This window comes from Bos javanicus, chromosome 6, assembly GCF_032452875.1.
Source record: "Bos javanicus breed banteng chromosome 6, ARS-OSU_banteng_1.0, whole genome shotgun sequence".
Lineage (NCBI taxonomy): Eukaryota > Metazoa > Chordata > Mammalia > Artiodactyla > Bovidae > Bos > Bos javanicus.
In genome coordinates, this window is record NC_083873.1 from 77,803,806 (window position 1) to 77,822,287 (window position 18,482).

Below are 18,482 nucleotides of genomic sequence, written 5' to 3' on the forward strand. Positions count from 1 at the left end.
TGATGTTAAACTTTTGCTCTATTTTATTTTATTCTCAAATGACAAACTTATTACAAAGTCAAAAATGAAGAGTTAAGGTTTTTAAAAATTTTAATTATAAATCAATGTAAATTATATATATATATATATATATATATATATATAATATATATATATAGAGAGAGAGTCAGAGAGTCAGAAAGCAAGAAATTGGAGCATAGAAGATCTGAATACTTATTTTTCTTTCTCTACATAGCCTGAGATTTATACGTGACATATATTAAACATGGAGAAGGAAATGGCAACCCACTCCAGTATTCTAGCTTGGAAAATCCCATGGGCAGAGGAGCCTGGCAGGCTACAGTCCATAGGTCACAAGAGTAGGACACGACTTAGCACTATCTTTCTTTCTTTCTATTAAACATAAATATATATATATATATATATAATATAGTAAGAGAAACAATGTTCAGCATGATTACTGTATATATTGATAAAAAATATTGTGTTCATGAGAACACAGGAAAAAGATAAAGATGTGGAGATAAAAAATAAAATTTCACTTTTCAAAAGGATGTCAGCAACTTAATTTAAATTTATCCACTAAGGGGAGATAATTGCTCTTAACATTCTAATGGGCTGCCTAATGATTATATACATATATATGAACATATGCTTCAACACAAAAGAAAAAAAATGAAAATTCATTAAAAAATAATGAATGACCTCAAGAACTTAAGATCTAAGTTTATAAATCCTTTATGTAAATATACTTAATGGCTGTAGATTTTCTACACAATACAGCCCAAACTGCTATCATACTGAAAATCTTCTAAGATCTGAATTATACTCACCATTTCTCTCACTTTACTCTTTTTACACTTTTTTTTAATCTATCTTTTCTTACATCATGCATTCTTCTCACCCCAAGCACAAACCATTTCTTGCCTCAATACCTTCGTTTTTGTCTTTTTTAATCCTTAACTTGCTTATTATGTTCTTCAGCCTCAAATTTCCTTCTCTTAGGTAAAAAAAGCTTATTTATCTTTTAGTGTCTGATTCAAAACCAAACACCTCTAGGATCTTTTATCCTTCTCAGCAAGAATTCAGTACACTCTGTCCCATGCTATATGTTTACCTTCTGCTTTGGAGTGTAGGCAAATTGAGAACAGATTTTCTTATTTTTCCTAACCTCACCCAGCAGTGATTTCCCTAGTTCTTTGCATATCATACATATTTAATAAAATATGAGTTGCATTGAAAGTTAAAATGAATTACCCTTCATTCTCTGCAACTCATTCTGCCTTCCTTCCAAACCATGCTGATATCTGGTCATTCAGAAGACTTCTTGGGTGACATAGCAAAAAGTTACAGGAGTGAAAAAAGATGTTTTCAGTTTCCCTATTGTGTTAATGATTTGATAGTAAAAGTAGGATATTTTTGTTTAATGAGCCTTTATAGAATACTAAAATGTCTCAAAACACTAAAATTTACCCTGGAAAAATGAAAATGAACGTGATATGTCCCCTGAGGACATCAGAATCTAGTGAGAAAGCCAGACCCACATATGAATAATTCTATTAAAGGTGAATAAGTACTAAAAATGGGAGCCCATTTTGACATCGAGTCTCTGATGATAATGATTTGGATAATACTGGCTTAGTTAATAGATCTTTTCATTTGTACTTAATCTTTGCTCTTATAAAATCAGAGATTTTTTTTTTTTTCCTACTGATATGAAAAGGGAGAAAACTCACTTTCATGTGAATCTTCACCAGATGGCAATAATTCAGCAAAGAGTTATTGAACACTTACTGTGTGCCGGGCAGTTTTGGGCACTTACAAATGACACAATCACTACCTTCATGAAGTTTACCTTTTTCTGAGTGAGTGATCTACCAGTTAAATAGTTTTTTTAGGTAAATAAATATCTGACACACCTTAGATAATGATACCTGTTACAAAGAAGACAAAACAGATAATGGATTTAAGTGGGTGACTCTCCTTAGATATGCTGCTAAAGGAAGACCTATATGAGCAGCTGATACCTGAGCTAAAACCTGAATGAGATCATGATTAAAAAGCTTGTCTTCAAAAAAACTACTATGATGGTATAGTTGTATATCCTTTCAAAGGCATTCATTCTGTTTGGATCTTTATTTTAATGGTTTTCAAGCAGAGAAGAAGGGTAACTAAGTTTCCCAGGTGATTTGGTTACCTAGTTACCTAGTTTAAGATTTAGAATTTACCTTGGTAAGAAATGCCATTGATATATTTCTCACCATGGACCCTTTTATGTATTCTTGCTAAGGAATTCTAGACTATTTCACAAGGACATTCTCCTAGAAAAATGATGAAAATTGATATTGGAAGATATACAGCTATTTTTCACCAAAATTTCACAGTAGTTAACAACAAATAAAAACACTGTCCCTTTTGAAATATATGAAGTGTGATTAAACAGTTTAAAACACCTTTTAACAAACATGCTATAGTTAAATGCTCAGTGTAAAATTAGTCAAATGAATTTGCTTAAGATCTGAATTTAATGATGAGGGGTCAGATAATATTGTGCAATGCCAATATATGTCAGGAAAGATATGGGATGTCCATAATTCTGGTATGAATCTAACTGACTTTTCACACTTTCTAATTTATGTTTGATTTTTAGGAAGGCAAAAGTGACTTTAGAGTCTAGTCTGTAAACTGTTTAATAAGAAAAGTAGTATCTTATATAGTATGCCCCTAACCACACTCAAATTGAAATATGATGCATCTTATTTTCTTATGCAGTTCACACTTTGTTAATTGGTTAGAAAACATCAAATTGCCCAAAGGCACACTGAAATGTGTGGTGAAACCAGAATATAAATTCCCAGGTCCATCTCCTATTCAGTTTCTTGTGTTTTGAAAATATAGTGGGGTGAATTAACATTTAGTTTCTGGCAAAGATATTTTAATTAAATTAACATCCCCAAATTTTAGATTATTTCAGTCTATAATGTCAAAACCGTTAGGTATTTTTGTTTTCCCTTTTCAACCTTTTGTGGTTAGAATATATTTTAAGATTTATCCAGAATTAGTCTTATTTATTATAACTTTAGAATATAAATCTTAGGTCAATAAAAAAAAATGATAGCAGATGAGAAATTGATGAGAGCCATTGATCAATGTCCCATTACCTCACTTTAATCAAATGCATTGTGTATTTCCTGTTCAACTTTGGTTCTAAACTGTAGTTAAGTTCATTTCTTTGGAACCAAATAAAATGAAAAAGCAACTTGTATTTTAAAGAAATGTTTTTGAGGTAGTGAAAGCAATACAATAACTAGTTTGACCAGAAAACCCCCCAAAATGAAAGCTTTATTACCAAATGTCATCATTTGTGTGTAAAATATATAAATGTATGAATATATATAGGGAAAATGAAATATAGATGTTATTTTGCTGTTGAATATTGTGACTGTTTATTTGGTCTTCATGAAACTAGTAACAGGGACATGTTGAAAGGTTGTTGTTGAACCACGCGAATACACCAGGATTCTTGGCCCCCGGAGGAGAAGAATTCAATCCGGGGCCAGAGACGAGGCTTGATCGCTCAGAGCTTTTGTGTAATAAAGTTTTATTAAAGTATAAAGGAGATAGAGAAAGCTTCTGACATAGGCATCAGAAGGGGGCAGAAAGAGTACCCCCCTGCTAGTCTTCAGCTGGATGTTATATAGTCACTAGCAGTCTGTTAATGAAAGAAAGGAATGTCTTAAAATTCAGAATGGCACCAGGCCCCTCACCCGTAAGATGCATTTTGGGATAATCTTGGCACCAAATGGTTTATCCTGGGCCATAAAATGATTAACTTGAATCTTGAAGAAGGGCAGACCACCATACAAATAGTTTCATTTACATAGATTAGGGGAACAATATCTGAGTATAACATACTGGTTTGTCAAGTAGGTTCTGGGCCAAGAGGCGGAACCGACTTGGAGACAGAGTTTGGGGTAAAGGCATAGTACATTAGCATAGCTTAAGACAAACATTTCCGTAAGAAAAAGGCATTGGTTATCTCTAGGCGAAACCAAGTGTCATTATGGCAACACAGTATTTTAAGAGAAACCTCCCTTTAAATTTGTATAGAGAAGGAAAAAATATTGTTTTAAGAGAGATAAAAATGTCTGACACTTGCAGGCTATTTCCTCCATTTGGAGACCCCTGGCCTTCCTGCCTGTTACCCTCTCAATGTCAACAACCTTTGGAAAGCTTACACAAATTGTATTAATTATAAAGCTATTAAATTGACTTAATTATGCTATCTCACTAGCAGAAAACAGATAAGTTAGTTCAAGCCTCTAGAATACATATTATGAATTTTTAAAAAAATCATGTATCTATTTTTTACAGTTAGTCTTTGTTGCTATGTGTGGGTGTTCTCTAGTTGCGGTGAGTGGGGGCTGGTCTTCTTTGCAGAGCATGGGCATCTCATTGTGATGGATTCCCCTATTGTGGAGCACAGGCTCTAGGGCACTCAGGCTTCAGTAGCTGTGGCACACAGGCTCAATAGCTGAAGCTTGTGGGCTCTAGATAGCACAGGCTTAGTAGTTGTGCATGGGCTTAATTGCTCCATGGCATGTGGAATCTTCCTCTACCAGGGATCAAACCCTTGTCCTGTCCAATGGTAGGTGGATTCTTACCCACTGTACCACCAGGGAATATTATGAACTATCAAATACACATGTTCTTCCCATTCCTCCATAGTAGTTAAGTTGTGTATCAGTTCTGCTTATGAGATTGGGTTGTAGAAGAGGCATTCCTTCCAGATCTCACTTCAGTGTGAATATTTTGCAATTATCAGGGATGACTTGTGCTTTATTCAATGAATACCTCTCTCCTTCCCACACTGAACTTTGATATCAAATTAAAATACAGATAGGATTGCACCTAAACACTTGTTATGAGCCAGGAGACCTTATGAAATGATTTCATTATCATCTCTAATTTACAGAAGAGTACAAAAAAGTTAAAAAACTTGCCCAGTAGCACACAACTAGTAAGGTGGCAAAGTACAATTGCAGACTCAGCAGATCTGGTTCCAAATCCCACACTGATTTTAGCATCTGAGAATTCTGTCTCAATTCGTGTGTTGACATTTCCTATTATATACTTAGGCAATCATAATAGGTGCTATTTTAAAAATAAATAAATACTAGGTTTGTGTCTTAACCCACCCAGATTTTAGGACCTGTCATTTCTGCAATAAACTTGGAAATCATTTAGGCTTTAATAGAAAACTTCTATTAAACCTTACCTCAGGGAACATTTTGGGAAGATAAAGCAATGTTTCTGTTCTGCCCTCTATAGATTTTATTTTTTTTTTAATTTAACAATGCAAAAGGAAAAGAAGCAACTATAGTCAACTCTGAGATGTTCTAAATAGGAAACTGTTTACAAATGGGGTGCTTTAGCTAAAATACTGAGTCTTTAAACTGACAGTAAATACATCAGACACACTCCTTATTATCTTAGTTTTGCAACTGAAAATGTATAAGGTGCAATATTTTTTCATTATATATTTTGAGCATATTTTAACAACTGCTTTGTGGGACAAAAATATTGCACCTTATACATTTTCAGTTGCAAAACTAAGATAATAAGGAGTGTGTCTGATGTATTTACTGTCAGTTTAAAGACTCAGTATTTTAGCTAAAGCACCCCATTTGTAAACAGTTTCCTATTTAGAACATCTCAGAGTTGACTATAGTTGCTTCTTTTCCTTTTGCATTGAGAACAGAAACATTGCTTTATCTTCCCAAAATGTTCCCTGAGGTAAGGTTTAATCAATGTAAGGTGCTTCACTAATGTTAAAATGGTTGGTCCATAAAGAACTGGCATAGGTTTTGTCACATATGGAGCTTTCAGAGCATTTCTAATGAATTAAGAAGATCAGTGAATCCCAGAAAGAATACTTCCTTGCACTCAAGAGGTCAATGTCCTCTGTTTGGCTTCAGAGAATACATAAACTTTTTTGTTGTTTGATTTCTATCCGGCACCTCCTTTTTTTGGCATGTCCTGTTGGCATCACCCCATAGAGAACTTCCTGGAAAGCAGATCAGATTGCTGTGATCCAGAAATGCTTTTGTCTGGTTTCTAGGTCATGTTTTAAACACAGAACAAATGACAGAGCTAAGCATACTATGTGGAAATACTCAGTCATTAAACTCATGAGGGACTTTTTTTTTTTTTTTAACAATGCAAAGTACTCAACTTGCAAGTAGAACTATTTTATGTACAAAGCCAGTGATGTAGATTTTTAGCCAGAACTTGGAAAAGCTGGGAAAAATATCAAGAAAAACTTTTATCAAAAGGCAGATTAGTTTTTGAAGTTGGTGTTAATTGGCAGTAAGGTGTTTCATTATGAAGCTGAATTTTTAACAGTTGTTACTTGGTTACTATGAAAACACCAGCCAGAAGAAAACACTGCAGCTTAAGGGGTATTCCCCCAGTCTCTGCCACTCCCTCTCCCAATGTGTCAATACTGTGAGTCCTGTTTTAGAACACCAATGTACTGCCTGGAAAGTGCCTGTGTTTGCTGTTTATTCAACTTATTTCCGGATTAGATGCATATTTCATAATCAACAGGTTCAAGGAAGATCACTTTCAAACTGCCAGTGGTGTATTTTTCTGTTGTGCAATTCTCTATGTTTGAGTGAAATCTTAAGACCTTAATGGAAAATTGTCTTTTCTTGCAACCCAGAGTATTGAGCTAACCGTGGGAAATATATAAATTGTAACTAGAAAGACAGTTCTTTTGGATGAAGCAGAGAGAACCTTGGTACTTTATCTCTATGTGTGAGTGTACTTACTGCTGATTTTTTTTTTTTTTTTTAAGGAAAAATGCTCAAAGGCCATAGGTAGCAAGCTCCAAGTGCTTACTCTCCTTCCTAGTAGTAAACAGCACAAATGTTTCTCTTCCAAAGCCCTGGGAGTATGTATGCTTTGATATTTTTCCCATAGTGACATTTTACTAGCTGGCTAAGAAAAAAATTGGTTTGCTTAGTGAGTTCTTTGGAGAAGGCAATGGCACCCCACTCCAGTACTCTTGCCTGGAGAATCCCAGGGACAGAGGAGCCTGGTGGGCTGAAGTCTATAGGGTTGCTAAGAGTTGGACACGACTGAGCAACTTCACTTTCACTTTTCACTTTCATGCATTGGAGAAGGAAATGGCAACCCACTCCAGTGTTCTTGCCTGAAGAATCCCAGGGACAGAGGAGCCTGGTGGGCTGCTGTCTATGGGGTCGCTCAGAGTCGGACACGATCGAAGCAACTTAGCAGCAGCAGCAGCAGCAGAGAGTTCTTAACCTATACATAACAAATTCTTGTATTGTCCTGTCTTTAGTCATCCTTTTGATTTCTATTATGTTCAGCATCTAGTTTTATGGTGATGTATAGAGGAAATAATTTTTGTGGTGATGTGATGGAAGTGTTAGTTTGAATTACTTGCCAACAGTTTCCCAGCCAAATAATTTAATTATGTGATTATAGTCTTATTGAAGCCTTTGCTATTGATTTTAAGAAAGAAGCATAGCTCTATTTGTTGTCCTTCAGAACAAAAAGCAGGTTTTCCTGTTGTCTTGCAAAGTCTCAGCTAGGATTTTACAGCACAAAATAATGAATGCTTCCACTGCAGCATGTCACAGGGGAGGCTGGGACAATACTGAACTCATGCACACCAGTGATTCTTACTTGCTGGGCAGCATGTATGCCTGGATTTCTGACAGCCCTGTGGGTTCACTAGAGACCTCTGTCATTCTGTTCATCTTCTTGTAGGCAATGGTCGAGACAGTTAACAACCTCCTCCAGCCCCAAGCCTTGAATGCCTGGAGAGACCTCACTACAAGTGATCAACTGCGTGCAGCCACCATGTTGCTTGACACTGTGGAGGAAAGTGCCTTTGTGCTGGCCGATAACCTTTTGAAGACTGACATTGTCAGGGAGAACACAGACAATATTCGTAAGTGGCTTTTGTTATACAGAAGGGCCAGAGAAGGACAAGAAAGAACTATCATCTTGTTCAGCAGAAGAGGGAAAAGAAAAAAGTATCATCTATGGTGGACCACATATTATGAGTGGTACTTTATTTCAGGGGAGATAAGTTATTGTTTTTTCTATACTTAGGAGGGTATCACTTGTTGTTAGCTTAGGAGTGTCCTCATAATCACACATGTGTATTTCCAAGGACATTTCAATACTGACTATATTAGCCTGACCTGAGATCAAGGACAGTGAGACCCCCCCCCACTTTTTTTTTTTTTTCAATTTTTATGTATGAAACTGATGTATACATATAAGTTTCTATCTATGGAGGGTAGTATTTTAAATTTTACCCTACGGGTCACTTCAGTTATAATAAGAATCTCTCTGAATTATAAACTATAAAGAAGGTAGTAATTTAAGTTAAAGTGTTAAAAATAATTTTTGATAATTGTGTTGCTAGCTCATAAAAAGTATAAATCTAATTAGTGTGTTTAAGGATGTAGCTGACAGTTTTATTTCAGAAGACTTGATAAAATTATTTCAAAGTTATTAGGTTTAAAGATAAATCAATATTGATATAATAGTAGAGTGCCAGATTATAAAAAGATTTCACTTAATTCATAAAATAAAGATAACATTTTGAAAGTAAACTGATAGTCAATGACAAATTGTATTTGAGCTTTAATTTTAAATTCTAGGCTTTATAATTGATAGTCTTACCTATCTGATTTTTAATAATTTTATTTGCTTTATTTTGAAAAAAATTGAAATACTAAAAAAAAAAGAATTTCTATAAACACTGAACTACTATAAAGTAGAGCAGATGAAGATCAGTTCTAGTGTTTTGATTTCAGAAATGTTTCAGTAATTAGATTATCTTAACTTTGGCATGTTTCTCAATGAGTACTGACATCTTTTTACCATTAATAGAATTGGAAGTTGCAAGGCTGAGCACAGAAGGAAACTTAGAGGACCTGAAATTTCCAGAAAACACCGGTCATGGAAGCACTATCCAGCTTTCTGCAAATACTCTAAAACAAAATGGCCGAAATGGTAAGTTAGAATGTGTCTATTAAGTTTGATGGAATTGAACTTGTCATTAATTCATTGAGTCTTAGGTTGGAATTTTAGATGGACTTGAACTTGTCATTAATTCATTGAGTTTTAGGTTGGAATTTTAGATCTGCTATCTAAAATCTTTTCTCTCCTCTCACTCCACTGATCTCTTTCTTCTCCTCTTTCTTAGCTTCTGCACTAACAATATTTTAATGATATTTGCTCTACAAAATTCCCAGTTATATTTGGAAATTGTTGTTACCTTTCAGATGTAGAAAAATATCAGAAACTTGAATGTGAGGAAAATTGATAGACAACAAAATCCAGAAGTTCTGACTTTTTCCTTTGGAAGGAGTAACACCCACCAACTTGACAGATTTTGCTTCTAACATTTCTAGTGGAAATTTTATTTATAATTTAAAAATTATAAATACATCATTTGCTATAAACTGCATGGACTTTGAGGGCATTATGCTAAGTGAAATAAGTCAGATAGAGAAACACAAGTATCTCATTTACATGTGGAATCTTAAGAAAAAACAAACTAGCTAACTGATAAAGAAAACAGACTACTGGTGGCTAGAAGTGAAGGGTGAGGGTAAGCAAAATGAGGGTAAAATGTAAAAACTTCTATTTATGAAATAAATAAGTCATGAGGATGGTGACTATCATTAATGATGCTAGATTACCTGTTTTGAAAATTGATAAAACAATAGATTTTAAAACTTCTCTCAAGAAAAAGAAAATTAACTCTCTATGGTGATGAATGCTAACTAGACTTATTGTGGTGTCATTTCATAATATATACAAATATCAAGTCACCATGTTGTACACCTTAAACTAACATAATGTTATATGCCAATTATATCTCAATTTAAAAAAGAAATCAAGACTGGACTGTCTAGATCACAGAGAGCATGCTAAAAATGGAGAGGAGCTAGAGCAGCTGAGGCAGGAAGGAATTGGACTAGGGAGCATGTGATAGGTCTGTGAAGTCATTTTATTTCTTCCTAAGTGTAAGCTGGGATGAAGAACTCTCTGTCAACACATGTATACCTGTGGCGGATTCATTTGGATATTTGGCAAAACTAATACAATTATGTAAAGTTTAAAAATAAAATAAAATTTAAAAAAAAAAAGTAAAAGATAAAAAAAAAAAAAAGAACTCTCTGTCAGTAGGATAAACTGATGTGGGCCAAGAGCCAAAGAAGGGAAACCATTAGGAAGAATCAGGAATCTGATTTCACTCTACAGAAAATCTTAGCACTGCCTCAATATTCACACTTAGTAACAAAATAAATACAGTTTTAAGTTAGGGCTGATAAAATTTCCAATACTAAAGAATTTTGTTCTGCTGGCAACAAACATAATCTGTTTTTCTTGATATTATTTTAGTCTCTTCTTTTTCAAAACGATTTACCTTGTAATATGAAACATCAGCTCTGAGCTGGTTGTACAACATGAAGTCATCTTCCTATCACATAGCAGGTTAAAAGATATCACCTCCTTATTTAAAAATGTTAATATTAGTGAGGCTTGAGACATACTGTCTATGAGATTATTTTTTTAATATTTATTTAATTTTAATTATACTCAGTTACTATAATCTAGTACTAAATTGATCTGTATCTATTGGTTCCATTGTCCAAAAGCATCTGTTTACATTTTCTGTATGCTTTGCAAAGGAAAAGCATAAAAACATCATCAAAAATAAGTTAATAAGGATCTCCATGAGAACAAGAAGCTTTCCCAATATGTTCTGTGCCTGGCACATGGATGCAATCACTAAGGGTTTATCAAATAAATGTATGGATTTTCAGATATAAAGCCAATGAAGATTGAAATATGTCTACATTAGTCATATAGACATATAGTTTACATAGTTATATAGTTTTGAACTCATTTTATTTGCTAAATTAATGTGTGCATGTGTATGTGTGTGTTTTAGGCCACATTTAAGCATGAATTCTGGAGTGGAGATTTTGTAACAATTATATATGTTAAATTGCACTGGTAAAGCAAGGTGGGATGACAGTCTGATGCCATTCCACAAGGGGAAATTGGTATGAATTATCACCAGTTATAAGCCAATTAAAATAGCCGTTGTTTCTGTCAATGAGAAAAATACATAGCCATTCCTAAAGTTTAGCCCGCCAAAAATTAACATTTTTATGTTAAATATAGAGGAAAAGAACTAAAATTAAATGCTATGTTGTAACAGTCAAAAAGTATTTAGTACATTATTGTTTGTATTAGAAAGTATAAGAATGCCCCTTTCCGTTATGTGGCTCAGATAATAATCTCTTTACTGGATTAGAAATCTTATAGTATTACTGAGACAGCTAGATAATCAGGTCCAGAAAACATACAAGATCAAGGAAGCCGACAGAAGCCTGTGTCATCACAAAGAAACAGTGCTGTGAGACGTCACTGCTGCCACAAGGGAAGGGGCTGCTGCTGCTGCTCCACCTCCTACTTCCTTGAGTCACTAATTCCCCATCTGAAATCTGAGGCTAGTGCATCTGACTGGACACGTTGAACTTATGTGCCCTGAGCAACCTCTTTGAAAGGCAAGCTGGGAAAGCAAATATATGTCCCTTTTGTGTCTGTAAGTATCTAAGAGTAGGGCATTTCCCAAACGTGGGAGTGCAATTTAGATATTGGACAGCCCCCTCCTTCCTCAAAAAATGTATTAATTTTTATCTTTATTCCCACTTCACTTTACAATTCAGGGATTTCCATGTCGGTTACTACAGTGGTCAGGACAGTGCCTGTCTCTTGGGGAACCAAAATGGATTTATACTGGAAGGAAGACATAGGGCTTTAAGAAAGGAAATTATGTAAAATTTAAGAGAAACATACTAAAAAGTTAATTTTACAGGGGATTTATATGTAAGAGATTGTCATAAGAGAAAAAATAAGGTAGAAGGACATAAGAAGATGTCATCTTGAATATGATAGTTGAGGTTTAAGACAGGTAAGGAATTTTTAAAATTCATTGAAATAGTTAATTTACAGTGTTATATTTACAATATAAATATCCATTGTTTTCCATTATGGTGTATTGCAGGATATTAAATATGCTGCACTCTATAGTAGGGTATTGTTGTTTAATCATTCTCTACATAATTTGTATCTGCTAATCTCAAACTCCCAATCCTTACCTCTCCCAGACTCCCTCCCCTTCAGTAACCACAGGTAAAGATTTTGAATATTTTATTTTGTTTTAATTGAAATTGAGAAATAATTGGAATATAATAATGTACGTAAGTGTTTGATCTCCTTGCTTGATCTGATCTGACAGCAAACAGATCAAACAAGTCAGTCCTAAAGGAAATCAACCCTGAATACTCATTGGAAGGACTGATGCTGAAGCTGAAGCTCCAATACTTTGGCCACCTGATGCAAAGAGCTGACTCATTGAAAAAGACCCTGATGCTGGGAAAGACTGAAGGCAGAAGGAAAAGAGTGGAGCAGAAGATGAGATGGTTGGATAGCATCACAGATGCAATGAACACGAACATGGGCAAGTTCCAGGAGATGGTGAGGGACAGGGAAGCCTGGCGTGCTGCAATCTGTGGAGTCACAAAGAGTTGGACATGACTTGGCGACTGAACAACAGGATCTTAAGTATTTAGCTTGATGAATTTGACAGTTATACATTCCTCTGTTACATCACATGAAATAAGATGAGTGATGTTTTTAAAGTGCTGCACTCAATATGGCAGCAAATTTGGAAAACTCAGCAGTCACAGGACTGGAAAATTTCAGTTTCATTCCAATCCCAAAGAAGGGCAATGTCAAAGAATGTTCAAATTTTTGTACAGTTGTGTTCATTTCACATTCCAGTAGGTTATGCTTCAAGCTAGGCTTCAGCGGTGTGTGAACTGAGAACTTCCAGATGTAAAAGCTGGGTTTAGAAAACGCAGAGGACACAGATCTTATTGCTAGCATTTACTGATCATAAAGAAAGCAAGGGGATTCCAGCAAAGCATCTACTTCTACTTCATTGACTCAACTAAAGCCTTTAACTTATATAACATATAAGTTATATATAACTTTATAAGTTATATAAGTTATAACTTTAACTTATATAACATATAAGTTATATAAGCATATAACAACAAACTGTTGGAAAATTCTTAAAGAGATAGTAATACCAGACCACCTTACCTGTCACCTGAGTAATTTATATGCAGTTAAAGAGGTTCATGACATTGTACAGGAGACAGGGATCAAGACCATGCCCAAGAAAAAGAAATGTAAAAAAGCAAAATGGCTATGTGAGGAGGGCCTCACATGTAGCTAAGAAAATAAGAGAAACGAAAAGCAAAGGAGAAAAGGAAAGATATACCCATTTGAATGTAGAGTTCCAAAGAATAGCAAGGAGAGATAAGAAAGCCTTCCTCAGGGATTAATGCAAATAAATAGAGGAAAACAATAGAATGGGAAAGACTAGAGATCTCTTCAAGAAAAGTAGAGATGCCAAGGAAATATTTCATGCAAAGATGGGCTCAATAAAGGATAGAAATGATATGGACCTAACAGAAGCAGAAGATATTAAGAAGAGGTGGCAAGAATACACAGAAGCACTATACAAAAAAGATCATCACAACCCAGATAATCATGATGATGTGATCACTCACCTAGAGCCAGTCATCCTGGAATGTGAAGTTAAGTAGGCCTTAGGAAACATCAGTACGAAAAAAGCTGGTGGAGGTGATGGAATTCCAGTTGAGCTATATAAAATCTTAAAAGATGATGCTGTGAAAGTGCTGCACTCAATATGCCAACAAATTTGGAAAACTCAGCAGTGGCCACAGGACTGGAAAAGGCCACTTTTCATTCCAATCCCAAAGAAAGGCAATGCCAAAGAATGCTCAAACTACCTCTCAATTGCACTCATTCACACACTGGTAAAGTAATGCTCAAAATTCTCCAAGCCAGGCTTCAGCAATATGTGAACCTTGAACTTCCTGATGTTCAAGCTGGTTTTAGAAAAGGCAGAGGAACCAGAGATCAAATTGCCAACATCCGCTGGATCATGGAAAAAGCAAGAGAGTTCCAGAAAAGCATCTATTTCTGCTTTATTGACTATGCCAAAGCCTTTGACTGTGTGGATCACAGCCAACTGGAAAATTCTGAAAGAGATGGGAATACCAGACCACCTGACCTGCCTCTTGAGAAATCTGTATGCAGGTCAGAAAGCAGCAGTTAGAACTGGACATAGGATAACAGACTGGTTCTAAATCAGGAAAGGAATACATCAGGCTATATATTGTCACCCTGCTTATTTAACTTATATGCAAAGTACATCATGAGAAATGCTGAGCTGAGTGAAACCCAAGCTGGAATCAAAATTTCCAGGAGAAATATCAATAACCTCAGATATGCAGATGACACTACCCTTATGGCAGAAAATGAAGAAGAACTGAAGAGCCTCTTGATGAAAGTGAAAGAGGAGAGTGAAAAAGTTGGCTTAAATCTCACCATCAGAAAAGTAAGATCATGGCATCTGGTCCCATCACTTCATGGCAAATAGATGGGGAAACAGTGGCAGACTTTATTTTTGGGGTTCCAAAATCACTGCAGATGGTAACTGCAGCTATGAAATTAAAAGATGCTTACTCCTTGGAAGAAAAGTTATGACCAACCTAGACAGCATATTAAAAAACAGAGACATTACTTTGTCAACAAAGGTCCATCTAGTCAAAGCTATGGTTTTTCCAGTAGTCATGTATGGATGTGAGAGCTGGACTATAAAGAAATCTGAGGGCGACAGAATTGATACTTTTGAACTGTGGTGTTGAACACTCTTGAGAGTCCCTTGGACTGCAAGGAGATCCAACCAGTCCATCCTAAAGGAAATCAGTCCTGAATGCTCATTGAAAGGACTGATGTTGAAGCTGAAACTCCAATAATTTGGCCACCTAAAGTAAAGAACTGACTCATTTGAAAAGATCCTGATGCTGGGAAAGATTGAATGCTGGAAGAAGGGCACGACAGAGAATGAAATGGTTGGATCACATCACTGACTCAAAGGACATGAGTTTGGGTAAACTCCAGGAATTTGTGATGGACAGGGAGGCCTGGTGTGCTGCAGTCCATGGAGTCACAAAGAGCTGGACCTGACTGAGTGACTGAACTGAATTGAACTAAAAGTAGCAACAGTTAGAACTGGACATGGAACAACATATTGGTTCAGAATTGGGAAAGGAGTACAAGAAGCCTGTATATTGTTTCTCTGCTTATTTAACTTCTGTGTAGAATATATCATGCGAAATATTTGACTAGATGAATCATAATCTGGAATTAAGATTGCCAGGAGAAATATCAACAACCTCAGATATGCAGGTAATACCACTCTAATGGCAGAAATTGAGGAGGACCTAAAGAATCTCTTGATGAGGGTGAAAGAGGAGAATGAAAAAGCTAGTTTGAAACTCAACAAAAAACTAAGATCATGGCATGTGGTCCCATCACTTCATGGCAAATAGAAGGAGAAACTGTAAGCAGTGATAGACTTTAATTTCTTTTGCTCCAAAATCACTGTAGATAGTGACACCAGCCATGAAATTAAAAGGTGCTTATTCCTTGGAAGGCAAGCTATGACAAAGTTAGACATCAGAGACATCACTTTGCAGATGAAAGTCCATACAGTCAAAGCTATGTTTTTTCTAATAATCATGTACAGATATGAGAGTTGGACTATAAAAAAAGGCTAAATGCCAAAGAATTGACATTTTTGAATCACGGTGCTGGAGAAGTCCCTTGGACTGCAAAAAGATCAAACCAGTCAATCCTAAAGGAAATCAACCCCGAATATGCATTTAAAGGACTGATGCTGAGCTCTAATACTTTGGCCAACTGATAAGAAGAGCTGACTCACTAGAAAAGACCCTGATTCTGGAAAAGACTGAATTCAAAAGGAGAAGGGGTGCCAGAGGAAGAGGCGGTTAGAGAGCATCACCAACTCAATGGACATGGATTTGAGCAGACTTCAGGAGATAGTGAAGGACATGGAACCTGGCATGCTGTAGTCCATGGGATCGCAAAAAGTTGGACATGACTTATCAACTGAACAACAACCCAGAAAATGTCCTGATGTCTCTTTCTGGTTTTCTCACCCCATCTCCCGACCTGATGAACTGCTTTATTCTCAGTAATATTTCTAATTACAAATTTTATATGTTCTTAGACTGGAATAATAAAGTGTGTACTCTTTCCATCTATATTCTTTAACTCTGTATAATATTTTGTGGATTCAGTCATGATGCTCCATCTATCATTTGTTTGTTCTTTATTGATGTATAGTAATTCTGTTGTTATTTTAATAAGCCATAATTTATTTATTCTCCTATTGATATACTTTGAGTTGTTTCTATTTTTGGACTTTTGTGAATAAGGTAGCTATAAACATGCTTATACAACCTTTTCTTTCTTTGTGTATATATGTTTCCATGTGTCTAGCAAGGGTAGATATATGTTTAACTTTATAAGAAATGGCCAAATATTTTTCCAAATAGTTGAACTCCCACCAATAGTATGCAGAGGTTCATTTGTTCCACACTTTTACCAACATTAGTGTGGCTAGTCTTTTGTAGTGTGAGTTGTGGAGATTCTAGTGGGTATTGCTATCTCAATATTATTTTGATTTTTACTTCCCTAATTATGAATAATGTTGACAGTTTTTCTTGTATCTATTAGCATTTTATATATCTATAATAAAGTATAATAATACTTTGTAATAATTTTATGTGTTTTGCCATTTTAGTATGAAATTATTTGTTGAGTAGAAGAAATACTTTATGTATTTATGAGTCATATGCATTTATATTTCCTAGTTTGTGGCTATCTTATTAATTTTCTTAATATTGTACTTTGGTAGACACAGATTTTCAATTTTGATAAAGTTTAGTTTGCCATCTTTTTCTTTTATAATTAGTGGCTTTTAGGTCCTATCCAAAGAATCTTTGCTTTTCCCAAGATCACATAAATATCTGATATTTTGTTCCAGACTCTCTTTGATTTGAATGAGATAGGGATTGAGGTTTTTGTTTTTTTTTTTTAGTACTGATATGTTATTTTCATATCATTAGACTCTCCTTTCCTCATGAATGACTGGCACTTTGGTTGAAATGAATGTTTGAATTTTGTTGTGAATATATATAATATATAAATTTGATTATAATCTAATTAGAAACACCTAGTCTAAAAAGGATGTACAAGCTAATTAGTTTCTTCCCAATTTATATGTACTTATTTTAGGAGAGATCAGAGTGGCCTTTGTCCTTTATAACAACTTGGGTCCTTATTTGTCCACGGAGAATGCCAGCATGAAGTTAGGAACAGAGGCCATGTCCACCAATCATTCTGTTATTGTCAATTCTCCAGTTATTACAGCAGCCATAAACAAAGAGTTCAGTAATAAGGTTTATTTGGCTGATCCTGTGGTATTCACTGTTAAACACATCAAGGTAAGAAAATGTTTATCCACATTATATTTGTTATAAGTATGAAGTATATTAATTTCCTTTCATTGTCCCTAATATTTGACATATAGAGATCCATTTTCTATAAAATAGTGACTTTTTTTCCCCAAAGTGAGGGAGGAGAGTAATTCTTGTATATGTATATCAATTCAGTTCAGTTCAGTCGCTCAGTCGTGTCTGACTCTTTGTAACCTTATGGACTGCAGCATGCCAGGCTTCTCTGTCCATCACCAACTCCTGGAGCTCGCTCTCAAACTCATGTCCATAGAATCAGTGATTCCATCTAACCATCTCATCCACCGTTGCCCCCTTCTTTTCCTGCCCTCAATCATGCCCAGCATTAGGGTATTTTCCATTGAGTCAGTTCTGCAAATCAGGTGGCCAAAGTATTGGAGCTTCAGCTTCAGTGTCAGTACTTCCAATGAATATTCAGGATTGATTTCCTTTAGCATTGACTGATTTGATCTCTATGCAGCCCAAGGGATTCTCAAGAATCTCTCCAACACCACAGTTCAAAAGTAGCAATTAGGTAAAAGTATAGATGGATTTATAAATATTTAATTGTAATTAAAAAGAACTAGCAATATGTTCAGTGGAACTGGGCATAACTACACATCTGACATTACAAGTAATTATGCCCTTTGTGTGTAGATATAATTTTATGCATATGCAAAGATTGTAGTGTAAATTGAACGAAAAATTTTAAAAACTGTTCTCTCAGAGAGGCTTTCCTGGTGGCTCAGATGGTAAAAACTCTGCCTGCAATGCAGGATTCCCAAATTTGATCCTGGGGTTGAGAAGATCCCCTGTAGAACAGAATGACAACCCATAGTTCTTAGAGTACTAAGTATCTTTGCCTGGAGAATTTCATGGACAGAGAAGTCTGGTGGGCTACAGTCCATGGTATAGCAAAGAATCAAACAAGACTGA

At 35.3% G+C, this 18,482-nt stretch overlaps 1 protein-coding gene across 16 annotated transcripts in view; it reads left to right on the forward strand.

The window, feature by feature from the left end:
* ADGRL3 (adhesion G protein-coupled receptor L3) overlaps positions 1–18,482 on the forward strand; it is a 959,208-nt gene that overhangs the window by 798,418 nt on the left and 142,308 nt on the right. For all 16 annotated transcript variants that reach the window (XM_061420294.1, XM_061420290.1, XM_061420278.1 and 13 more), the window contains 3 exons: positions 7,798–7,981; positions 8,935–9,057; positions 17,329–17,537. In XM_061420294.1, coding sequence (XP_061276278.1) covers positions 7,798–7,981; positions 8,935–9,057; positions 17,329–17,537 — 516 coding nt within the window. The remainder of the gene's footprint in view (positions 1–7,797; positions 7,982–8,934; positions 9,058–17,328; positions 17,538–18,482) is intronic.